At 48.8% G+C, this 26574-nt stretch overlaps 1 protein-coding gene across 2 annotated transcripts in view; it reads left to right on the plus strand.

Annotated features, from left to right (window-relative positions):
• The window catches only part of ESRRB (estrogen related receptor beta), a 186308-nt gene that overhangs the window by 59318 nt on the left and 100416 nt on the right, over window positions 1–26574 (plus strand). Inside the window, exon 1 of one of the 2 annotated variants that reach the window (XM_027552504.1) lies at window positions 11470–11779. The exons of the other annotated variant lie outside the window; for it this stretch is intronic. Coding sequence (XP_027408305.1) covers window positions 11730–11779 — 50 coding nt within the window. The 5' untranslated portion in view covers window positions 11470–11729. Of the gene's footprint in view, window positions 1–11469; window positions 11780–26574 lie in introns of those variants that run through there. 2 annotated transcript variants of the gene reach the window in all.

Raw genomic sequence — 26574 nt, forward strand, 5'->3', positions numbered from 1 at the left:
TCTGTCATTGTTTTGATTGTTTCCCCATCTCTTTGCCATGAAGTAATGGGACCAGATGCCGTGATCATGATCAATAACCTCAGATATGCAGATGACACCACCCTTATTGCAGAAAGTAAAGAAAAACTAAAGAGCCTCTTAATGAAAGTGAGAGAGGAGAGTGAAAAAGCTGGCTTAAAAGTCAACATTCAGAAAACTAAGATCATGGCATCCGGTCCCATCATTTCATGGCAAATAGATGGGGGAGAATAGATACATATATATGGCTGGCTGGCTGAGTCCCTTCGCTGTTAACCTGAAGCTATCACAACATTGTTAATCGGCTGTGTGCTAGTGCTCAGTCATTTTAGTCATGTCTGATTCTTTGCAACCCCATGGACTGTAGCCCATCAGGCTCCTCTGTTCACGGGATTGTCCAGGCAAAAATACTGGAGTGGGTAGCCAGTCCCTCCTCAACAAATAAAATGAAAGTAATGACACCCAGCTCAGATGTGAAGTGGGGTGGATAACCTTGAGTCAGAACAGAACAGTGCTGAGTGCCCAGCACAGAGTGATGCTCAATAAATGGTCCTTCCCCACCACCCCCTCCACCCCCATCACTGAACAGTCAGTCATATTAGAGTTGGTGTTCTTCAGTGAGCAATGGAAAAAGAGGAGAAAATGAAAATGCTACAATATTAGTGATGGACGAAAAGAAAGAATCTATCGTATCATAAATAAGAAATAGAGTTTCTGTCTTTATTGTTGGTATGAGATCACAGGCAGAATTATTCAATTGGAGGAAGATAGAGTAAATGGAGACAAACTGAAGGTGCTGAGGGGCTGTGTGGACACTTTCTGGGCTCAAGGATGGTTGAAGTGAAAGTGTAAGTCACTCAGTCATGTCCAACTCTTTGAGACTGCATGGACTGTAGCCTACCAGGTTCCTCTGTCCACAGAAATCTCCAGGCAAGAATACTGGAGGGGTTGCCATGCCCTCCTCCAGGGGACCTTCCCAACCCAGGGATTGAACCCAGGTCTCTCACATTGCAGGCAGATTCTTTATCATCTGAGCCACTAGGGAAGCTCAAGAATACTGGAGTGGGTAGCCTATCCCTTCTCCAGTAGATCTTCCAGACTCAGGAATTGAACCAGGGTCTCCTGCATTGCAGGCTGATTCTTTACCAGCTGAGCTACCAGAGAAGCCCACAGCTTCCAGGGAAGCCCACAGGGATGGTTACTGATGACCTATTTGGAGATGGTTCCCTTAAAGATGAAGGTGAAAGTGAAAGTCGCTCAGTCGTGTCCGATTATTTGCGACCCCAAGGACCATACAATCCACAGAGTTCTCCAGGCTAGAATACTGGAGTGGGTAGCCTTTCCCTTCTCCGGGGGATCTTTCCAACCCAGGGATCAAACCCAGGTTTTGTGCATTGCAGGTGGATTCTTTACCAGATGAGCCACAAGGGAGGTATCCCTTAAAGATACCCTAGGAAAATGTGGTCAGTCACCTTTCTCTGTTTCTCAGGACCGCCAGCCCAGCTGGGGGCAGGAAGAGACAGAACAACAGACAATAGGGTGGGCAGACCCTGAATATTTGATACCCGGATCTGCCATCCTCTACAACCAATTTACACTGGGATATAATCAAGTGGTCATTATAATAATCATTATTTTCCTGACTGTTGATAATCTAAAAATAAACAGTTCAAAATCATGAACACATTTCAATGTTTCAATGTTATTATTCAAATCCAGTAAGATTTTTCATGTAAAAACTAATATTTGAGCTTGCGAATATTACATCTCACAGTTCTGCTTCACTGTTTTAAATTTTAAATGCAAATAAAAATTTCACATAGAATAACAAGACTGAAGTAAGTCGAGTTCTTTCCCTGTCTCTAGAAATCCCTGTGCTGTCATTGTTTACTTTGAATTTACCATTTAAACACAAGGATGTGTTTAGGAAGTACCACAGGGGTCAAGACACAGACAGGCCTTAAGTGAGCTTGGTTGAACCCACGTTTTTAAGAATGGACTCTTGAAACACCCCTAGAGCTAAGTTTGTGTGTGTGTGGCTGACTTATTACCTTCAGGTGGAATGCAATTTGTATTAAAGGACAAGTAATAAGAATATGTTATTTTGAAGAGTACATATATTATTAAAACCCAACAGCAACTGCAACAGTTTTGTTTTGCCTTTTTTTGGCCCATGCCACACAGCATGTGGGTTCTTAATTCCCTGACCGGGGATCGAACCCACACACCCTGCATAGGATGCACTGAAAGCAGAGTCTGAACCACTAGATTTCAGGGAAGTCCTGGGAAGAGCGTTTTATCACTGACATTGTTTCGACTTGCTGCAGCAAGGTGAGAACACAACGTAGCATGGCTTAAGAGTTAGCTTTACACTGTTTTTACATCCCGTCAGATGGTGACCCCCTTCTTGCTTGCATCCATGGGCAGCCAATCGCCACCAATTTGCCGATGGTACGGCCCAGGTGTGGCAGACACTGTTGGTTGCTCACCCAATAGCCTTTCCTGCTTCCTCCTGTAACAGAAGGGAATCTTGCTTGTCACTGAACATTAATGTTCTCAGGAGCAGAGAGCCTCTCCCCCCACTTCAGGGAGTAAATGTATTTTAAACCAATCACGGCAATCATTTCTTCTCTGACAGTGACTGGTTTAGGGTGAGTGTGGTTCTGGATTCTGGCTGAGAAGACGTGAGGATAAGTCTGCTGCAGTGGGGAAGAAAGATTTTCCTCTGGAATCAAATCAAATCAAGACAAACAAACTAGAGACACAGGGGGGACATTTCTCCCAGCATAAACTCACATATGCACACACCCTCTTCCCAGCTTTGGACACGTTGGGTGAGGAAGTGGTACCTACGCCACGAGAAGCAAGCTTCACCTCTAGGGGGATCAGGCGAAGGTGACAGCCAGTATGCTAAGGACAGCCCACCCAAAAGAGGAAACCACCTGCCCCTGGAGACTTTGCCACGTGAGACCATAGACCTATTCCTGAAGCCCCTGGACTTTCCCGGTGCTTGAGGCTAAAACTAAGCACAGAGTTGGGTGGGTGCACACGTGGTCACCCCAGGAAGTGGCTCAGCTCAGGATGAAGAAAACCAGGGAGAAGGGAGAGCACAGCATGTACTGGAAGAGAGGGCGGTGGAGAAGGGATGCTGGGTCAGGGGTCCTGACGGTTGGCTTCAGGCGACACCATTGACTTGAATGTCTTGGCAACTGAACTGGAACCAAGCAGACTGAATGGATGGGTGAATGGGTGGGTGTGGCAAGGTCCACCTACGCCTTTGTAAGCCAGTGAGGCTGTTAGTAGTGCAGTGCCCACCCGTCATAACCCATCAATCATCGCACTCATTACGCTCCTCCTCCCCAACCAAGCAAGGCATAGTAAATAATAAAATAGTGTGAACTGTGAGAAAGTCAGTGGCCCTGAGCCACTTGCTGATTCAGTCTTGATCTCAGCTAGAAAACAGAGCCGGAGGCCAGCTGATTCGTGTTGATGTACGGCAAAAGCCATCACAATATTGTAAAGTAATTATCCTCCAATTAAAATAAATAAAAGACAGAAAAAGAAGAAACACACACACAAAATGCCGACACTTCATTGGAGAAGTATAAGGCCTGGGAAGGGAGGGCGACGGGAAGGGGAGGGAGGTCAGGTCAGATGCCAAGCAAAGTGATGTGATGCCTACTGTGCTGGCCACCACCTGCTTAGCAGGGTGTCTGGCGTGCATGTCTCTTCCGGAGGGCGTATAAAGAGAAACCACACCAGGAAACAGTGCTCAGAGGGCAGGGAAAAAAAGGGAAGAATTCAGGGAGCTACCCTCCTGAGCTTCTAGGGTGCATCGTCTGGGACCCTCACTAAACCAGCCCTCGTGGACTGGACGTGGAGGTGAGACTCAGCCTGAGTGGGGTGCTGAACCAGAGAGAAAAAGGAGGCGGTCGAGGGGACCATCGACGACGCCTGCAGTGTGCGCGTGCGACTCAGGCTCTGAACACAGGTGTTGACCTTCAGTGCAGAGGGGCAACCCATCCTACATGGTCCCACGTCTGTCCCTCGCAGTGTGGGGCTCAGACAGCCTTCGGGAGGCCTCGACACCTTCTTCACCACTCTTCCAGTCCTTTCCTCATCACCCTTCCAGTCTGCTTTCAAAGCAAGTCCCTTGGGCTGCGCATAAAATTCCATCAGTGCCTGTAGTAAGAGAGAGTAAAGAGGAATTATGGCTGCTCCTTGCTCGGCTGGGTTTTGTAGAATTACCCCAAAGCAGTGTTTATCATGCCATTGAGCTGGAGGCCCATGCTTGATGTGCTATCTGTCCTGACCCCGATCTCTCTCTGCATCGCTGCCCTTCCACCAGCTCTCCTACAGTCTGGCTCATTCTAGGGTCATTGCTGACAAGTGTATTACCGGTGTTTATCCATATTAAATCTTGTACCGTTGACTGCCTTCTTCTCTATTTCTCTAAACCTTCTTTGGTCCTCCTGCAGTTTCCCTTCCTGCCTTACCTAGTTCTTCTTGGAAAGGCAAAGCCTTCTAAGACAGGAGTTCTAGTGAAGCTTGTTGCTAATTGTTTACGAGGGATGAAGTTGTAAGGGGAGGCCCTGGCCCCAAGGCTGGAGCCTTCATCTGGAATTGGTACTAACCCGTTCATAACTGCTTCCCAGGTGGCGCTAGTGGTAAAGAACCCACCTGCCAATGCAGGAGCCATAAGAGAGGCAGGTTTGTTTGATTCCTGGGTTTGGAAGATCCCCTGGAGGAGAGCATGGCAATTCACTCTGGTATTCCTGCCTGGAGAATCCCATGGGCAGAGGAGCCTGGGAGGCTACGGTCCATGGGATCACAAAGAGTGGGACCTGAGTGAAGTGGCTTAACAAGCACACACTCATAATTACCTCTTTCCGGGCGGTGCGGACTTCACTGATGCGACTGGCTTCATTACAATTTACATTTGGGAAGGTAACTGCTGGCCAGCACGTTTCTGATGTAAAAACACAGTCGAAAGCTCTCATCTTAATCATGTTTTACATAGCTTGAGCACTTTACAGTTTATAAAACACTTACATTTGATTTTTCCTAAAACCTAAAAGCATGCACTGTTTTTCCCTCTCCATAAAACATTTTACTAGAGCAAAAATGAAATGCATTTATTCTAAAGAATAATGAAATAAGAAGTTCTACCTTAATTGAGCCATTAGGAAATGAAATCGTGTTTCAGCGTTCCCCGTGTTGACTTTTATATCATTAACGCTAGGGAGACAGGCTCAGCCAACACGTTTCTTTGTTTCCCACTAAATGGCAACACTTAACACGTGTGTGTTAGCTTACAATTAATTTTCCCAAAGTTTCACATATTTAATAATTTCTTTGAGGTAATTGTCTCTGAGAGTAGAAATGTACCGGGAGGCATAATTTGTTGAGTTTGCCAAACAAATTCTTCATTCCTTCTGTGGCCAGTTGTTGACCATGAGACTTTGGCAGTTAAAACTGTCATCCAGCACAGGAAGGGAATGATTTCAGTGAGCTCAGACTCTTGCATCTTCCCATACATAGAAAAACGCTAAATTCCTTAACTCGAGATATCTGGCTTCCTTGAATTAACAATCATCTTTTGATGTTCAGCCCACCTGTCCTTCGTTGCAAAACTTCTGTATGTTTTGGCTCCTTCCCTCGCCTCCTCAGAGCAGTTCTGTCTGGGCCACTTGAGATGCTGTCTTGGGGGCTTGCAGTTCTAAAAATTCCCACTGAATAAAACATAACTCTGAAAAAAATACAAATATATTAAAAAACAAAAAGCTATCGTCAAAGAAAATCTGGCCTTTTACTGATGATAAGGTCCTAGAAACAAACCGCTTGTTTGATATTTGAAATCGACCGTGTTTTATGCACAAACTGATGCAAAAGCCACAAGAAATTGGGTGATAAATTAATATGTGACACAGATGAAAGTAAGGTCAGATTTCTTTGTTATTAGTTTTGATAAAAATCCACCATCCACTGTAATGGAAAATACTTAATTAGGCAGCTCATTCATTCAGTCAATAGCGAGTCGTTTAATGCCTTTTAGGTACCAGGCGCTATCAAGGTACATTCTTCTTCTCCACTGGCCCTCCTCCTCGTTCTGTACCTCCTCTTTCTTCCTCTCTTTGTACTCCCCCTCCTGTTCCTCTCTCTTCTTCCCAAAATTTGGCAGGTGGCAAAGCTCTTAGAGTCATGATGTGTTCCTATTCTCCGGGAGATGAGGAAGGGGAAAGATCTCTGTTTCTTTGGAGGGACACGTCTCACCTTCCTGCCTGCTCACTGCAGTTGCCGTCTTGCACAGGGAAAGGAATCTTTTGGGCACACAGAGAACTTCAATATGCCATGCAGCTGTGTTAGTGAGAATGGAATCTTGAGACTCAGGGAAAAAAAAATGATAATCACAGAGCTTTGAAATATCTGGAAGTTATTCCTCCAAGACCCCTGGTAGGGGTTTCAGATAATGAAGTGGATAGTAGTGGTGGGAGGGACCCCAAGCATTTATCCACTCAAGACGTAGCCCCCTTCACATTTCATCTTTGGTGTCACAGTGGCAGTGCCAACAGGACACGAGCCTTCTTGCCCCAATAATAGCCCCTTACAGCTTCAGGAAAAGCCATCATGTTTCCGCAGCATTTATCTGTCAGCAGGAGACTATTATGGGAGCACAAACTCGCATTGTATTAGCGTTATCAGTTCATTATGATCCTTGGGACGTGTGCCAGCCAGTGGGCTGCCAGTCTGCTGACCAGCACAGGGGGATATAACTCCACATCCCAAAATTCAAGCCTTGAGAAGACAGCGGGCCCACAGGGGTGTGTGGTCGGGGACATTTTCTCTGGCCAGGAGTTCACAGAGCCCTGGCTTGATCAGCAAGATCCCCAGAGATGCCCAGGTCAGGCTCACTGTCCAGGCTGGGCCCATCTTAGTCCTCACGGACCATCAATGGATGCACTCTCCCAGCTCACCTCCCCCAGTGCTCACCCTGGGGTGGAACAGTGCTTACCCTGGCGTGGATTGTGATCAGACAGTTCCATGGAGGCACCCTCTCCTTCCTGGGCTGGTGGTAAGGAGTAACTACACGCCTTGTAGGCATCGTTCTCACCTGGAAACTTGGTGCGGTGAACGTGGATGCCGTCGAGGGACAGGGATGCTATAAACAATTAGTGTCTCGCGTTCACTGTGCTTAGGGAGAATGTGGCAGGATCTCCAGAAATTCCTGTTGGGTCTTGTCTTTTGTGATGAGGCCATCAGGTCCTCCTGCTGGGTTGCCTGGCTTGAAAGAGGAGAAAAGCCTCCTCATTGTTGGGCTGGAGAGTAGCCAGTGCAGGGAGGGGATTCAGAAATCTGAGAGACATTGCTTGCTGCTGTTGTTTCCTGTGCAGAAAAGATCAGTGTCAGAGCAGGGTGGGGAGGCACCTCGAGACAGCACACACTCCAAGGGCGGAGATCTTCACCACATTTGCGGTGACGGGTGATGCTCTGGGTTCAGCTGCATAGATTATGGCTAGGCAGCTTGAGTGGTCCTCAAGATCCAGGTGTAGGCATTCAGACAGCCCATTCTAGGACTTAGCCAGACTGGGATGGGAAAGAGCAGGTGGATAGTGTGGACCTGGGTTCAGCTATTTGTGAGACACTGGGTGCTTTTTGTATCCAGGGAAACATAGGTTTGGGGGACAGAACAGGCAGAGCAGTGTCTGGGAATCTTTTCCTATTTATCTGCCTCCTGGAACCCAACCCCAAGGAAACCACTTGGGGAAGGGTCCACACTCTTCCACTTGGGGAAGAGTGGAATATTCATTAGGAGAGAGCTTGAACTTGGGGAAGGAGGGAGGAGGGAAAGTGAAGAGACCTGCATACAAAGAATTAGGAATAGAATAAGTAGAAATCCATGCTTTGTCAGTTCTTCACTGTGTGACCTTGGGTAGGTCACTCCACCACACAGGGCCACTTAAAAATTTGCTTATTTATAAAGTCTGATGATGGTTCTAAATGATTGCCCGAACCCTCCCCACTCCCACCCCCCGCCCCCCAGCCATAAGGTCTTGTGAATGTAAGAAATGTCTATTTAAAGGAGTGTGTCACAAGAAATATGTCAGTTGCTGTTCCCCTTCTACCCTCCACAATTCCTGTGTCCGATGCTTTTTGTTCCATTCTCCTTGGGCTGACTTGCCCACCTGGGGGTGCCAATATGGGGACAGAGGAGAGTAAAGAGGTGGCTTAGAGCTTTTTGCTGGGGTGGGGGTGGACTAGAAATAGTACCTGCTCCAGGTGGGCAGTGGAAGATTGAGAAGATGATGGGCCTAACGACTTCCGAGCTTGCGGGAGCCCAAGAGATCTGCCCACCCTGACTCTAACCCCCAGTACCACCTTTGCTTTCTGGAGAAGAGATGACTTTGGCCAGGCCATGCAAAATGGTCAGGACCAGAGCCCAGGCATCCTCTGCACTCGCCCTCCAGCTAGAGGCCCGGAACCCACCCTGGCTTTGGGAAGGAACCCCACCCGCCATGAGCTGGCTGGGGACAGAGGAGAGGAGAAAAACTGGTCCCACAAAGAGTGTGTGTCCTGGCCACACTTGCCTGGGAAACCACAGGAGAAGCCTGGCCCTGCCAGGCTGGATCAGGTTCCCCAGGGTGTCCGTGCCGGTGGGCTCTCTCCTCCCCTGCAGTGGAGTCTGCAGGCTCACACTTGCCATGGAGGGAAGGGAGGAAGAACTCTGTTCCAGGGCCGTGTGTGATGGGGCTGGACAGTCACTGCGGAGGAGGAGGACGACCAAAGAGGGCTGGAGCTCAGGGACCTCTTTCTCGCCCTGGAGGACACTCAGCTAGGGCGCAGGGGTGAGGCCCTTAGCTACCTGTGCCCCTGTGCCTTGTATGCTGACAGCAGTTGTGCGGGCGTGAGCCTGGCTTTTTTAATGTTAATTTTTACTGGAGTATAGTTGATTTACAGTGTTGTGTTTCTCTGCTGCATAGCCACGCAAATCAGTTATAGATATACCCACTTTTGTGTAGATGCTCTTCCCATATAGGCCATTACAGAATATTGAGCAGAGTTCCTTCTGCTATACAGTAGGTACTTGTTAGTTATCTATTTTATATACAGTAGTGTGTATATGTTTTGAACCAACACAGACTTTCTGTTTTCCCTCATTTGCACCCAGTGGCTTTGCATCCACTCCAAGCTGTGAAGTTGTCTTTCTTTTCACACTCCACTGAGTGTGCTCTATCTCCAGTTTACAAAAAGTGCACCCCCGAAAAGACCCAGTGGATCTCAAACAACCTGTTAGGAGCTAAGTCCCTGCGGGGCAGCCAGCCTGTCCCCACAGCAGACGGCCCCCGCCCCACTCTAAACTGCTATGGTCTGACATTTCATTCAACAGAGTTTTTAATCAAGCAACTGCCATGTGCCAGGCACTGGTAAACACTGGGGATTCTCCAGTGAACAAAAACAGACAAGGTCCCTGCCCTTACAGAGCTTACAGTCTAGTGGTGTGTGTGTGTGTGTGTGTGTGTGTGTGTGTGTGTGTGCGCGTGTGTGTGCGCGCGCGCATGCGCGCACGCGCACATGCATGCAGGGGGTTGTATTTGTCATACCAATATATGTATAATTGCAAACTAATAAATTACCTGAAGCAAGGCAAATAGCAGAAGCTTCTGATGTGATCTGGAAGCTGGGACGTCCTCTGTGGCAGGGACAAAGCCTGAGGGGGCCACCTCACGGGCTGAGACAGGGCGTGGAGACACATAGGGGCTTGTTATCTGGGGGGTGCTGGTTGGCCATGGGGAAGGACTGGGGTCTCTTTCCTAAATGCAACAAATTTCGAAGGGGACTTTGGATGTTCATTTTACAAAGCGCTCCCTGGCTGCTAAGTGCTTAGCGAGTGGATTTCCAGGGGCCAGAAAGGATGCAGAGAAGCCAGTCTGAGGTCTTGGCAAGACATGGTGGTTGAATCTCTGCACCCCTCTTTCCATTTCCGATGTAACCAAGTACCTATGTGATTAAAAAAAAAATCCAGGGCTGCTGGGGGCTCTACTGACAGAGCCGACGTCTTCATCCATCTCTCTGTGAGATACCTGCCAGCGCCCCGAGCCTGGAGAATCCCACGCGGTCCTCCACTTCAGCACAGAGGAAAAACCTCAGCTCGGTTTCCCAGCCTGCACGAGCTTCCATTTATCCAAGTCAAGTATCATCTGCCGTCCTGCCGCCCATTCCCCAGCCCCTCCCCGGCGGCCGGCCCCTCCTGGGGTTTCTCACAACCCTCCTGCTTTTATTCCTGAAGTGCTTGAACACTGCCTGCAGTTACAATCCATTTAGACTTTATTCTGATGATAAAATGATGTTTTCCCCCCTACTGCTCATTGTCTTTTGTAGAGTATAGGAGAATAAGGTGATGGTCTCTCTTGAGGGCTTTTTTTCCCCTCCCTTTTAAATAATTCTATACCTATCCCCTCCCCACACTCATTTGAATCATCAGATTGATTATTATCCCTGTGGCTGGCACATCTCAAAAGATGACAAGCCCCAGAAGAAGGACTGGGGCTCGACTTACAGCTGGTTTTGGTACAGTAATACTCGGGTTCATGGAGACAGCAGCAGACAGGGATGCAGGTATGTTCGTAGCTGGGGATTCAGGTGTGTATGTTGAAGTGTCTACTTGTGCCGTGAAGTGGATGTGGCTGGTAAGTTGGTTGTTTTAACCATAGTTGTGTTTTTCTAAGCAGACAGGAATTTATTTGCTTGTGTCTGTGTCCTGGGAACATTTCTGAGGGTTGCCAATGAAGAGAACATCACTGTATACATCTTGAGTGTTTTATAGCATCAAGCCCTGCCGTCTAGTCCTGTAAGAGCTGTTCAGAACCCACTGGCCCAGGTGATGAGAGCTGGGAAGGGAAGCATCCCCTCTCTTGCTGGGGCTCACCTACAGGCCTGACCCTTTGCACTTTTATGCACCAAACACCAGGTGTGAGGCTTTGAATTTCTAAGGAGCTGGCCTCTTCTTTTTGATAGGTGGGAGGAGAAATGGGTCTTGTTTTTAAATTTAAAAAGAGACCCCTTCCAAAAGGCTGAGATGAGTTTGCTGGACTTGCCAGTTAAAAGATCAGACTGGGGGTTGGGGGTGGAGAGGATATATAAGGGGCACACCTTTCAAGTCCCCAGCCCCACCAGCCAGTTGGGCTAAAAAAAAAAAAATTTTTTTTTTTCTTTAATGGCGAGAGGACAGGCCTTGCGGCTCTACAGCACAGTTCTCCTACTCCTCCTGAGGTGGGGACCTCGCGCGAGCGCCTGGTTCCATTGAAGTCTCTCTGGCTCACCCCCCTCCCCCCACCCCAGCTCGATTCTGTCACTTTAAGTCCAGCCCCTGAGAGATAGCCAATAGGAGCCAAACCATACATCAGTCTCCCAGCCTTAAAGCTACAGTAGGGTTAGCGGGCTCCAAGTCTCTGGTGCCCGAGCCGCCTCCACCGCTTCGCATCCCCTCTGCCCGCACAGGAGTGTGTGCCCGAGTGCGGGAGCTCTGGGCTGGGCGCGCACGGCTCTCGGCCTCCCTCGCGCCCCGCCGCGGCGCTTCCATCCACCCACTCCGCCTTGGCCGGCTCACCGTGCCCCTACCCGGACTCGCACCTCGCCGGTGCCCTTCACTCGCTCTTCCGCGTGATCTCCCCGCCGCCTTTTCTCTACCAACTGGGAATGCTAAAACGGGACTGATGGACGTGTCCGAACTCTGCGTCCCTGATCCCCTCGGCTACCACAACCAGTAGGTGCTCGGCTTCTCCGTCTGTGTCTGTCCTTCTGCCTGTCCGGCCGTCTCTGTCTTGAGTGTCGCAGTTCTTCTAGGCATTCTTGAAGTGGCAGGGACCCCGGGGGTGGCGGGGGGGAGGTGAGGGCACTTGGGGGGGACGTCGGAAGGGGAAAACCGCACACTTTTCTGGGTTTCCTTCTGGGGGTGAACCCGACTCTAACTTTTCCCTCACCCGCCCCCCCCCCCGCCCCGCCACCCCGCGTTTTGACAAACCCTCACTCTTAGGTAAGAGCAAAGCTTTTCGCATTCACTCCGATCGTCCCCCGCGGGGAGAAAATATTTGAGTTTCTGTGGAATGGGGAGGAGCTAGCCCAGAACAGGTGCGGTAATGTCTCAAGGATGTCCCGTCCCCACTCGGGAAAGCGTCCCTGCGGGCCCTTTGACTTTAATGTTTATTTTCATACGGGGGACCAGAAGCGGTCCAGGCAAGGGGGCGAAACTGAACGTGCCGCGCAGGTTTGGAAACTGGGAGGCGAGCACGGTCCCGCGCTACGGTCCCAGAGCGGCTCCCCGAGGGCGCGCACGCGGCGCGGTGGACCCAAGCCCCCCCGCCACCTGCTCCCAGGGGTGCGGGCGGCGCGGCCGGGTTAGACTGCGCCCCGCATGCCCCGCCACGGGATGCCCGCCTCCCGCCAGGAGTGGGGACAAACGGCTGGACGCTGCAGCGGAAGCAAAGTTGGTTCTTGGCTTTAGGCAAGGCGGTGCCGGGTGATTTCCGTGCCCCGGGGCGGCTTTGCGCTCGCCTCCCTGGAACCTGGGGTGGTCTGAGTCGCGTGCACGCGGGTGGTCGGCGGGGGCTGCGGGGCTAGACACCGGGTAACCGCAGATCCCCGGACTTGGGCAGCTTGCCGAGTGCGCGGAGTGGGGACGCGCACAACTGATCCCCCAAACGGTGGAACGCTGCCCCGCACGACCATCCTTGACTTTGCGAGGTCCTGCTCCGGCCACCCGCCGTTCCCCTCCCAGGGCCCTCCGCGGTCGTCGTCCCACCTGCCCAGGTACCTGTCCCGGGCTCCCCGCGGGCGCTCCAGGCGCCGCCGCGCTCCGGGCAGGTGTCCGGGGCGTCTGGGTGTGGGCGCACTCCATGTGGTTCCCCCGGAAGGCTTCAGATAATACTACAATGAAAACTCTAGATTCTCGTGGATCTGCTTAACTTCTCGCTATTCTTCCTCCTCTCCCCCACCCAAGCAAGCTGAACTACTAAAGTCAGTTCTCCTTCGGTCATCCTTTCGTTTTTTGTACCACCCCCTCCTCCCAGGAACCACGACATCCCTAAAACCATACTCTGGATATCGTGGGGTCCCAGTGAGTGTGATTACGCCCAGCTCTGAACAGAATACCTCCAACCCCAGGTGGACCGCGCCTAAGAGAGAAGGCAACTTCACAGCAGCGTCTCCTGAGGGGCGACCGCAGGGTCCAGCCTCCACGCTGACATTTTTGATTCCAGTTTTGGGGGTTCCCTGGGCAGAGGGTCCTTTCAGTGCCGCCAGAATTGAAACAGAGTGTCAGAAGAAGGCGATTGGATTAGGAGATGAGGGGGATCTTGGATTCAGATTTCCATCAGTGTGAAAAGTGGCTTTTAATTCTCTTTAAAGGTTACACTGATCCCAGCTTGTATGGCTGGTGCAGTTGGGGTGGGGGCCCATTTCACAGTATGGTGGTCCCTCCCTAAGGGAGGGGGAGCCCCCAAAGAAACCTCCTGGGTGGGTGAGACTGTGAACTGTGTATGATGCTCGTGGGGCATTTCCGCACATAAAATTACCAAGTACGACAAATATTGGATATTTAAATTATTTAGTTTTCGTCTCTCCAGAGGTGACTTCTTTAGTTGAGCTTGAAATATCTATGTATTTGTCCCTGGATCAAGTCACAGTCAATAAATATGAAATTTTGTGTGGGGGAAGTACATCTTTTGATTATGTTGACCAGGAAAGCAAGGAGAGATGGGGGATTTAGCAGCTGGGTAATTCATCGAGTTGACGGCAACCCTGGCTTGAGTTTGAGGAGAAATATGGGCAAAGAAGGAATGTCAGGGAAGCAGCAAAGGGGAATGAGGTAGCCGAGGTCCTGGGTGCCTGGGAAGGGTTTGAAGTGGAAATCAATTATAAAGTAAGCCTGATAGTGATTTGGATTTGGACTCCCTAGCCTTCTTGTTTTTGTTTGTTTGTTTTTGCAAAGAATTAGCTTCTCACTCCATGGGGCACAGGAAAAGCCAGAAACGTGCCTGCTTCTTCTACGGAGGATCTAAGCATCCCGGTGAGATGCCGTTTCTCAGAGCCCCAAACCTGCTGGGCTGCAGTCCAAGCGTTAGTGAGCCGGGCCCCCATACACAGGTGCGTGCCTTCTGGAGAAGGCATACCTCTGCTGTGGTTACTGGGGTACAAAATTGCCAAGGACGAGCTTGTAGAGGTCGGAGGCTGCTGTTGGGGGAGGCAGCTTTCTGACCACCACCCCCCGGTGTTTCTCTGCTTCACAACAAGTAGCTTTAGAGCCCCCTGGTAGCAAAGTGACAAGACACAGGACTGCATTCTCTGGTTTGTTGGAAGGACGGTAGAATGAATCCATCCATTATGGTGCCGAGGTTTCTCTGGAACCTATACGAGACTGGGTGGGTTCGAGTGCTCTGTACAGATAGTTTCTACCTATTTGCCTTAGTTGACATTCCCGGACTTGAAAAAAAAACTCAAGGGCGCAGGGACCACAGTCCAGCGAGGAAGAACTCCCCAGACTTCCCTTTCACCTGCTAATATACAGAGAGCGATCTTTAATATTTTAGAGTTATTTTCACTTTCCAGGTGAGAAATTCACTTTCACACACACTCACACAGATACACTGGGACCTTCATACCTTTCTCTCCTTCATTTTCATTTTCCTGTAGCCAATCCTGTAGGTGACTCCATTACCATTTCTAATCAATATTTTATGTACATATATAATCAGCAGAGTCGGAGTGAGCACGCTGGCTTGTGTGGGCCTGTGTACAAATGCGTCGGGGACGGACCCGATGGAGATCCTTGGCAGACAATCTGGGGAGTTGCGGGGGGGCTTCGTCACCCACCATCCGATGACCACTTTGCTGATGTTAAAGAAACAGAGAACAAACTGTCCCAAAGGTAAAATATGTGGGTTCACACGTAGGAAAAATGCCACATGGTAATTCAGAATCAGTGACCCAGAGAAAAACAAAGGGGGGAATTAATTTTTAATGGTACATTTAAAAATAAATCAGCGGGAGGACATTCATCTTGGTTTTCTGAGGGAGGGGCTCCAGGAAATAAACCTTTCGGTGTCTGCAGCCCCCTCTGGAAGGTGTGGGCTGCCGTGGAAGAGGATGGGCTTGTTCAGGCCTGAGGGCGACAAGCTTAGCAGGAAATCAGAGGGCCCCAGTCCTGGGCAAGGCCCTTTCCAGCTGAGTGAGATCTTGACATCAACTGGAAATTTCCTCTCGGAGCTTATTTCCGCAACTCCATTTTAGAAACAGTCCTCAATTTTTACCAACAATTGGAACATACGAAAAAAATGTTTCTTAAACAAATGTATATGAAGAAACAGACTGACCCACCAAACAAGAACCTTTTCATTCTATTGATTTGGAGGAATCAATACATATTCCATTTAGTCCGGGAGAGGAGAGACAGAGGGGACTTTCGGGGAAAGCTCTGTGAGGGAAGTGGCTGTGGTAGGGATTTCATGTCACAACCCCGCCTTCTCGGAGTGTCCCGGCTCTAGCCCAGGGGGCCCTTGTGACTCTGCTTGATTTGTGTTCCTGATAATGGGACATATTGCCAAATGCTTTCTTTTCTTTTTTTTAATTTTAAGATAATCTAAACTCAATGAGAGTTTGTCTCCTTCTTCAGTCCTCTACAAAATGCCCAGCTTCTTTTGAGCACAGGAACTGGGAAGCTCTGTACAAGTCTGGCAGCCCAAAGGAAGGTGTGGGGTGGAGAGACATTGTCAGGGTGTTTGCATGGGAGGTGGGCTATGGAGCTGGCTGTGTGAATGAGCAGAATTCAAAAGGAAAGCGAGTTCAGTCAAACATTTAGACAAGAGCCGAGATGCTTTTGACCCGGTTCTGCAGCGCCCTTCCTTAGAACGTGTCTTCTGGATGCTTTAGGTGGTTTTCTCAGTATGATTTCTTTGTGGTTCTCATTTACGAGGACAGAATAGCAGGGATGCAGAGCCTAATCCACTTCTTCAAAGTCAAGTCCAGCCCACACCCTGAACACCCCAGGCTGGTGCCTTTTCACACCTACCAGCCATCATTCAGCTCTTTGTCTCTGCAAGCTCCAGTCCTCCCAGTCTCTTCCAGCTTGACCAGGAGGTCTGCCCAGAATTCGTTACGACTCCTCCCAACTTTGCTGGGAGCTTCTGGCTTGAAGCTGGGTGGCTTTTGGCAGAACAGTCCCCTGGGGATTGCACAGCTTGAGTGATGAACCTCCGATGTCCTCCACCGTGGCCATGGTTCCCAGAGGATGTGTGGGGCGCCAGCAGAGGGTCCACAGACCAGGCCAGGAAGCCCCGAAGGGCTCAGCTGGAGAATGGACTGGAAGCAGACATATCTGAGCTCACCTCCTGCCCTTGGGGCCATTTGCTGACTTCTAGGGATAAACAAAGGTCCAAGTGCTGGTGACTCCTGATTGGACTTCCTCTCTGCTGACCATCCCCTTTCTCAGGCTCAGGAGCGTTGGACCTCCGGGGAACTGTCAATGCATGATCATTCCTCGGAGGAGGGGTCCACGGGCCCCATGGGCTTCTACTGCCCCCGGTGTCCCCTGGTGTGGCTGGGGTGGCTTGCAGCAGGCTCACATCCTGGTTGTCCCATCCGCTGGTATGGCCAGGTCCCTGCGCAGGGAGGTTGCGGTGTTTATAATTGCAAATGTAATTAGCAGACCAGCTCTGGGGGACTGGGATGCTCAACTTCTCTGCACATCAGAGTGACCCCTGTGCTGGCTGGCCGGCAGATTAACCCTTCCTGGTCCAGCACGCCCACCCACCCACACACGCTCCCCCTACCTCTAGTGAGGCCGCTGACCTTTCCCTGATAATGACAGGGCTGTCCGGGGAAGGGGGTGGGAGGGCCAGACTGCTTTCTGGGAGCAGTTGTCAGGGCAGTGCCTGGGAGAGGTCAGTCACTGGGGGCGTGTTTCTTCCCTAGGCCACTGGGCATGTGACCCTCACCACTTGTGACAATGTGACCCGCCCCCCCCTGTGGCAGGCTGGAGCATTTCCTGGCACACTTACTGGGCCACACTGGAAGGAGGTCACTGGAGGACTGTGGGTGCATGCTGGTCAGTGGCTCTAGGGGCTTCGCTGGGGGAAGCAGGGCTCTGGAGGGGCCTCCTTGCACCTGTGACTGCCAGCTGGCTTGCAGGTTCTGCGGGGGTACCCTCACTCTCGATGTGTGTGGGGGGGCAGACTGTAGGAGAACACGGGCTCAATTTGTCCCTGGGAGCAGAGACCACCCCAGCCCTTTCCACTGCCACGATCAACCACCCAACAAAAGACACGGACGAACCAGACAAGTGGGAAACTTGGAGCCCACGTATGGCCCCAGCCCCCCACCCCTCCTGTGAGTGCACTGATGTGTCTGCCTACCTAGAGTGCCTTTCTGTAGATCAGGATTAGAACAGAAAGGATTTTAATAGCCCCTCTACTTATAAGCATTGGCTTAAGAGAGTGTCAAGCTCTTTTTTGTTGCCGTTAACACCCCTGATACAGAGGATGTCTGCAAATGCCGAGGCACCAAAAGCCGCATCCGTTCCTAGCAAAGTGTCTGTGTGTGCACGTGTGTGAGAGCCACGGCGGGCTCCCCTTTCAGATGGGAGACGAGGGGCTCTGCTGTTTAAAGCCGGCCCCTGCTGGCCTGCCTTTTACCCCTTGCCTGGATTGAGGTCAGGCTGTGGCCACATTCCAGCGAGGGGCTGTGCGCCTTGGGGTTTTTCCGTGGTGTGGGAGGGAGCCCAGAGCAACCCAACAGGGCTGGCTGTCCCTGCCATCGGAGGAGTTCAGTCTTTCCTAAGAGGCTCTCTTCAGTTTTCTGGGCCTGGGTAGGGCTGGCAGACCCTGGAGAGGGCGAGCAGGCTGGGCTGCTCTTCTCCCGGAGAACAGATGGCCACACTCAAAGAGGCAGGCGGTTCTTCCCCAGGTCCCCGACTAACCCTTCTCTCCCTGGATATGGCCATCAACAGTCTTATCGCTAAAGGTCAAATGTATTCTTACGTCAAGGAAAATCAGACTGGTTTTCATTTGCCCATGGGACTTTCGATATGAAACTGGATGAGGTTAAAAAAAAAAAATCTATTGGCTAAATGCCTTAAATTCAGGATTGTGTGGTCTCGGGTTAAAATAAGCTCCAAATAAAAGTTTTCCTGGGGGTTAGAGACATAATTGTTTTTACATCTTCATTTGCCATGCTTTTTAACCTACACACGTTTTGTCCCAAAGAATTTTGTTTTCCTTCTCTTCCTCTCCACACCCCCGCCTGCCCGCCTTTAAATTTCTCTCCTCTGTTCCTTATGACTTTAAAAAATATTCGTCTTTTCAACACTGTCATTCAGCGTCCCCAGGATTGAGCCTTTTCTGGGAATGGTTTTCTGGATAATGTTATTTTGCTTCTCAATGTCATTTCATCCGGAGGTCAAAAGGCAGTTAAACAAACTCCAACAAGCTTTTGTTTTTATCTCCTGGTTTTAAATGTGATCAGTTTTCATTTTAAACTATATCAGAATCCTCTCCTGCCAATTACAGTAGCAGCCAGCCTCACGCCTGACCGTGAGTGTTTACTGAAACACTGCATTAAAATTGCACCAATGTGAAGTGCCCAATTAGAGTCAGGTCTTCCTATGGAGGAAGCTGTGAGTTTCAAAACCCCAATGCTAAGTGTTATTTTAACTTTATTTTTTTAACTGCTCAAAATAACTTACGTTCATAATGTTTTTTCCTTTTCTTGTTATATAATTCTTAAAGTATTATATTTACTTACCTTTACGTTTTTGGTGTTTTTACCTGGCTTGTATTTTTAAAAAGATACCCAGCAAGAGGTTTTTGAGCATCACTGGTCTTTTCCTGTGTTCTTGGTTTCCGAAAGACAGAGAACAAGAAAATACAGTCCTAAGGAAACGCTGTAGTTGGGGGGTTGACGATGTGAAGGGTGATGTTTCGAATGAAATTCTCTCGTATCTCTCTATTTAACATTGTCCTTTGTCTTTACTTATGTTTTCCCTCTATTTTCATTCCAACTTGCTCTAGCTTATTTATCCCTCTTTGGTTTTATATGTTTTAGAGGAAGGCGTATAGGGTACGTGTGTGTGTGTGTGTGTGTGTGTGTCTACCTGAGCACGTGTGTAAGTATGTGTGTGTGAGTGCTCGGGTGTGTTGGACCTGTTTTGAGGTGCTGAGCATGATTGGTTGAGAGAAGTCCCAAAGCAGAATGGCTGTTACGGGCCACCTCATTCTACTTCAGCCGTTAAGACCTTGACCCACTGGTTGCATTTGGTAGGGAAATCAAAGAGGGTAAAAACCTCCTGTTGAAAGCACATTGCAGGTTGATTGTCTGTTACCCGAGGAGGTACGGGTGAGAGGCGATCAGGATGCCCCACACTTTATTCGAAGCCAACTTTCCCATCTCTCTGCTCTCTCACCTCACTTCCTCACACTTGGAGCTCTCGTTTGGGATCCTGGTGATGTGAGTGAATGAGCTGGTCTATGCTTTTGTTTTTGCCTTCCTAATCGATCGGGAGGAAACATTGCTTTTGATGGTGAGACATCTCTTCAGCCTGCATGCAGAGTGCAGTATCCAGCCTTTTCCTTTAGCCTCACTCTTTGTCATTTGTCCCTTGGGTATGTTGACATTGTCTACCTAAGCAGTCAGGCTAACAAGCTTTGGCAGAAAGAACACCGCTTTCACAGAAGTGATAGCAAGAATGCAATGGTTGTAATAATTATAACAGTAATAACAGCTTGCAGCTTTTTCTTCCCCCAAAGCGCCAAGCAATTCTCATAACCATTCCCTCATAGTAACTGTATGAGGGTTGCTGTGTCTTGCCTCCAAACGTAAATGTTTTTCTGCAAGCATAACATGCCAAGGCTTCAGGTTTGCATGTCTAAATTCATCCAGGGGCAAAGAAAATGCCTGGTGTCTGAAATATGAACAGACAAAGGTAAAGGAGAATACAGTGTCCGACACACAGCCCCCTTGAGAAATGCCAGGTGTGTTGCCTTTGAACTGGTAAGGCAGAGATGTTTCTTGTAAAGGATTCTGACCTTCCTGTCACGATCACCTGAGACCCATGCCGTGCTCTGCCTCTCCTTGCCCCCAGTGTTCCTTAGTGCCTCTGGCTGCGATCTCAGGAGAAGTTTGCAGACCAAAGGCACAGAGAGGACAAGGGGGTTATGACTTGGCACATGTGAAGAGCTGGGAACAGAGCTGGGTGAAGAGAGAGGCAAAGTCACCTTGCCACCCTTGATCGCGTTCTCGGCCGTTCAGCGTCTCCCAGGGCTTTCTGTCTCTGTTCCTGGGTATCCCAGCCTGCTCTCTGGATGCAAAGATCGGAGGGACCGTGTCCGGAAGCCAACCCCTCTGGATTCCTGTGACCCTTTTGTGACTTTTCATGGCGATACCCAGATCTGAACCTGCTCACGTGCAAACTACTCATCTGTGCATTACTTTTGAAATTGGCTTGGCCTTTGTTATTTCCTCTCTCATCCCTGCCCCCCTTTTTTTGTTTGTGTGCCTTGGAAATAGGAGACAGCCTCAGACACCAGCCTAATACTATCAGCCAAACATAATCGGAGCCACCTGAGTATACCAAGGTCCCAGGACTGTCTGTAATTTTTTTCTACTTCAATATTCTTACTCAATTTCTACCACCACCACCCCCCACCCCGCCAAATACCCAACAACCCAAAGCTTTGGGTTATTAATTGATTATTATCTGATTTAACAAACAAGACGTCCTACCCCACAAGGAATCCCAGCAACACTCTGGCTGTGCTGCTCAGGCTGAGATCTGCTTTCCTCCTCCATCGGTGAGAAACGTTATAGCTTCAATTCCCTTGTTGGACCCTGAGTAAAAAATTAATTCATGAATAATAAAAACCAATCAGTCTTGTTGAGTTTAAGAAGGATTAGGAGAAAGGGTGTTTTTTCTTACAGAGAACATTTGGAATCTGCGTGTCATTGTCACCGAGTGTTCGGGGTGGCTTGAGTGTGCCTTTATTCACAGCAAATGAACTGTTTATTATCCCGAAGGGTAACACGTCTTCCTCAGTTGTAAGGCCAACTTACTGGAGGTTGTTACACGGGTTTCCCACCCAGTTCTCTCCCACAGACCCATACAAATCAGTGATAATTCATTGAAATTAAGACAGTTTCCTGTGGAAGCGGCACATCATCAAATAGCAACAGACCTGGCATTGCATTATGAATAAGCTGGTTTGTTGATGGAGTGGAGTCTGTCTCTCTGTTTCCCTCCCCTTTCTTTCCCTGGGAAGTAATTGACCAGAAATTTACATGTCTTTGCAAGAAGTACTGAAATTAGACTTGTAGATACTCTTTTAGTTTCCAGAATAGTATCTACTTCCCAGGGTGGCTGTGAAGATTAAACAGAGGTAATTCACAAGTGTCAGGCACATAGTGGGTGTACATTAAATGTTTGATGTTCTTATTAATTTTTTTATGTTATCTATTGGGAGTTACTTTTCATTCCTTTGATACAACTTCACAATGAGAGTCCTTCCTACTCAGGAGCGAGATTGGGGTGCTTGAACCGATTACTTGGTTTAATGCGATCAATGTGGCTTGGGTTTCCATATGTAACACAAGGGGATTATAGAAGGAATTATGACTTGGGACCCAAGGTGGTGAATAGGAAATTTCCTCTGAATGAATCCCTCTATCCTTGGACTGTGGGTAAAGTTGCCCAGTAAAATACAGGACCCTTGGTTGCATTTGAATTTTAGATAAACAACAAATATTTTTTTAGTATAAGTATGTCCCATGTGATATCTGCTAAATCTGGCAACACTACCCATGGGTGTTTTTCTTAAACTGATCTGATCAAGAAACACATTTCCCTTATTTTTTTCTACTTTTGACAAAGCTTCAAAGAATGATTATATGCAGTTTTTTCAAACTGTTTTTTAAATGACTATCTTTAACTTTTTGCAGACGTTAACTTGTTAGGTTGGTCATATCCTTAGACGTTAGTGGGTACAAGTCATTTCCGTCATCCAAATATATCGATAGAGTAGCAATCAGGTAAACACGTCTGCTGAATGAAGTCTTCTAGCGTAGCACCCAGAGCTACTGAATGTTGCTTTGGGGACGAACAGGGTAAGCAGAGTCTTTTAGGGAACTTGTCTCTGCATGATGTTTCTCTGACAAGCAGGTTGAGGGACTGGATTACTAGAGGCTGACACCCCAGCAATTGGAGGCTACACTTGTGGCATCTTGAAGGCCAAAGCAGCAACAACCTCTTCCTGCCTTCCCACACAGGGACAGGAGGCTGGCCCTTCGGAGACATCCCCTAAGAGGGTGTGGAGGAAACAGCCCAGATCAGTGTTAGGTGGTAATGTGACAAGGACAACGGCCCAAACCTGATACAGCAGGCTGAGGGCATGCGTGAACTGGGACACACCAACGGGGGACCAGCGAACCCCAGCTTTTCTTCGCCTACCTCCCAGGGCGGCATAGTGGTTCAGCCCGGGGAAACACAACCATTGTTTTATGCGGGGTACCCTCACCACCCAGAGTATGGGGAATGGAAGAGCTCTAGAGCCCCCTGCAGGCCGTAAATGGCACTGCACCTCATGGGTGACCGTCCCTCTACAGAGCCTCCTGAGGGTGGGACGGAGTGTGGAGGATATCAGGTGAACCTGTAGAAACGCAGGATCCTAGAGGACTGGGTGCAGAACCCCGGCTTCAGAAAGCAGCTCTGGTTTCAGAACTGCCTTTCGGATCCACACTCCACGCTTTTTAGCACTGTAGTTACTTCCTAGTCTGGTATGCCAATGACCTCCCGCTATGCACGCGAACAGACGCAGGACGCTCACTGCCTCCATGGCTTGCTGTGACCTCCAGACAGGCTGGGCAGTGCTCAGGCCTCACTCAGCCCGAGGAAAGCCCTCCCTCCAGCTGCTGGAAGTGCAGAACCACCATGGCTAGCACTATTTTCAGGGCCTGATTGACACTTGCTGTTCAAATTCTCCTAAGATATCTGACTCCCTGGGGATCATTTTAGGATTTGCTGGGAGAAAAGTCTTGGGGAAGAGGAGAGAGCTGAAAATAAACTGCAGAGTCAGAGGTGGACAATTGTAATAATAGTAATAGTAACCGTTGTTAACATTTATTGAGTACTTACTGGGTACCAGGCTTTGTTGTAAGATCATTTCATGTGTTAACTCACTGCCTCCTCACAATAACCCTATTGGGGTTAATCGGAAAATAGGAACTAGGTCCTATCACCATCCCCATTTCACAGGGAAGGAAACGAAGGTACAGAGATGCTAGGTCACTTGCCCAAGGTCACGGAGCTGACAAAGCTGGGATTTGCTCAGGGGCTGGCTTGCTGTGTACCTGCAGTCTAACCAGTGTTACACGTCACTCACTGGGTCTAGAGTTTTAGCCTTCTAACTCCAGCTTTCAGACCACCACTTCTTAACTGTGTGGGTCGGACACACAGGTAAAGTTTGGAGAGGAGGCAGAAGAGGAAACTTGGACATGGCTTATTCTAAAAAGGCAGAGGCAGAATGCCCACAGTGAACTGGACCTTGTTCCCACCCCCCACGCCCTCAGTCTGTGTCATGGGCCACGGGCTGGAAAGGAAAGCTGGAGAAAGGAACTTTCGGTCTTCCTGACCTCATCCTCCAAGGGACCATGGGCAACCTCCAGAGGTTCATGCCTCCCTCTGAGTCTGTCATCAACAGATGCTGAAGCTGTATTTTCTCTCGCCCATTCTCTCATCACCTGCTCTCCAATAACTCCTAAGTCTGAATCTCAGAATCCTACTCTTGTGTCCGGCTTGGGCTCCAGGGTAGACCTCCCACCAGCATATGCAAAACAGAATTGCAGCATCGTCCTCCGGATTGCTTCTCCCTGTGTCTTCCTTGTCTCTCCCTCCACTGATGCAGAGACCCCCAGCCAGGAAACAGAGTGTTTTCAGCCCCTCTGCCTCTCTTTCATTGTCCGGTCCCCTCCTCAGCTGGACAACACATCCGTCTATTTTTTTTTCGTTTTCTACTCCCCATTCCCCCTTCAGTAATCACAGGTTTGTTTTCTATGTCTGTGAGTCTGTTTCTGTTTTATAAATAAGTGTCATATTTTAGATTTCACACATAAGTGATATCATACGCCATTTGTCTTTCTGTTTGACTTGGTTCACTTAGTATGACAATCTCTAGATCCATCCATGCTGCCATAAATGGGATTATTTCATTCTTTTTTTTATGGCTGACGTCTATCTAAATAGACGCTTCAGGTCTACTCTCCCCTCTTTGTACCGTTGGATATCCCCAACCCTCAGTCTGCCGGGCAACTTTCTATGTATCTTTTAAAACCCTGCTCATATGTTCCCCTCCTGATGAAGCCATCCCTGACCCTTTCCAGGGGGAAGGGATCTCTCTTTTTGCAGCGACAGTCTGGCCCCTGCTCCTGCCTGAGTTGTAACTTGTTGGATTTGAATATCTGCTTATCTTTTCCCACTACATCATTGGCCCCTGGAATACCAGCTTCATCTCTGTCCCCACTGCCTAGAGCAGAACCTGGCATGGAGTAGGTGTTTGATGCGTGCTGGCGGGGTTAATTTAGGGAGATACGATATAGGTAAAGGGGCATTCTGGGGGCATAAGAGGGAAGTAGATGGCTATGGGAACAGCAGTGCCAGGAGGGCCCTGGCCCCGCGGCAGCTATTGCCCTGTTGATGGATGAGGTGGACCTGGCTAGGTGGACCTCTGTGCCCTTCTTGGGGGCAGTATAGTGTAATGAGTAGGAGGGAATGCTCTGGCTCCAGACTGACTGAGTCTAAATCTTGGCCCCAGTAGTGTGGAGGAACCAGCTCAAACTGGCTCAGTAGAATCGAGCATTAAATTTTTAGGAATTTTGTAGCTGATTGTTAAACACAATCATTAAAAATGAAATTCTATAAACTTACTAGTTAATACATTGTCTTAAAAACAAAGGTAATAAGTACTCAAAGCTCATTTGGTTGTTGCTCGGTTCAGTACCTACGTCGTGTCTGATTCTGCCGCCCCGTGGACTGCAGCACACCAGGCTTCCCTGTCCTTCACCATCTCCTGGAGTTTGCTCAAACTCATATCCACTTATGAATCGGTGATGCCATCCAACTGTCTCATCCTCTCCCATCCTCTTCTCCTTTAGCCTTCAATCTTTCCCACCATTAGGGTCTTTTCCAGTGAGTCCACTCTTCCCATAAGGTGGGCAAAGTATTGGAGCTTCAGCTTTAGCATCAGGCTTGATATATTCAGGCTTGATTTCCTTTAGAATTGACTGGTTTGATCTTCTTGCTGTCCAAGGGACTCTCAAGAGTCTTCTCCAACACCACAATTTCCAAAATCCAACACCTCGATTCTTTGGCATTCAGCCTTCTTTATGGTCCAGTTGTCACATCCATACATGGCTACGGGAAAAGCCATAGCTTTGACTATACAGACCTTTGTCAGCAAAGTGATGTCTGTGCTTTCTAATATGCTGTCTAGTTTTCTCATAGCTTTTCTTCTAAGAAGTAAGTGTGTTTTAATTTCATGGCTGCAGTCACCATCAGCAATGATTTTGGAGCCCAAGAAAACAAAATCTGTCACTGTTTCCACTTTTTCCCCATCTATTGCCACAAAGTGATGGGACTGGATGCCATGATCTTAGTTTTTTGAATGGCTGAGTTTTAAGCCAGCTTTTTCACTCTCCTCTTTCACCGTCATCAAGAGGCTGTTTAGTTTCTCTTCACTTTCTGCTATAAGAATGGTGTCATCTGCATATCTGAGGTTGTCGATATTTCTCCCGGCAATCTCGATCCCAGCTTGTGCTTCACCCAGCCCAGCATTTCGCATGATGTACTCTGCCTATAAGTTAAATAAGCAGTTTGACAATATACATCCTTGATGTACTCCTTTCCGAATTTTGAACTAGTCCGTTGTTCCATATCCAGTTCTAACTGTTGCTTCTTGACCTGCATACACGTTTCTCAGGAGGCATGTAAGGTGGTTTGGTATTCTCATCTCTTTAAGAGTTTTCCACGGTTTGTTGTGATCCACACAGTCAAAGGCTTTACCATAGTCAATGAAACAGAAGTAGATGTTTTTCTGGATTTATGTTGCTTTCTCTATGATCCAAAGACTGTTGGCAATTTGAACTCTTGTTCCTCTGCCTTTTCTAAGCACAGCTTGTACAGCTGGAATTTCTTGGTTCACATACTGCTGAAGCCTAGTTTGAAGGATTTTGAGCATAACCTTGCTAGCATGTGAAATGAGCACCATTGTATGGTAGTTTGCACATTCTTTGGCATGGCCCTTTTTTGGGATTGGGAAGAAAACCGACCTTTTCCAGTCCTGTGGCCACTGCTGAGTTTTCCAAATTTGCTGGCGTATTGAGTGCAGCACTTTAACAGCATCACCTTTTAGAATTTAAAATAGCTCAGCTGGAATTCCGTCACCTCCACTAGCCTTGTTCATAGTGATGCTTCCTCAGGCCCACTAGATGTCACACTCCAGGATGTCTGACTCTAGGTGAGTGACCACA

This window comes from Bos indicus x Bos taurus, chromosome 10 (assembly GCF_003369695.1).
Source record: "Bos indicus x Bos taurus breed Angus x Brahman F1 hybrid chromosome 10, Bos_hybrid_MaternalHap_v2.0, whole genome shotgun sequence".
Lineage (NCBI taxonomy): Eukaryota > Metazoa > Chordata > Mammalia > Artiodactyla > Bovidae > Bos > Bos indicus x Bos taurus.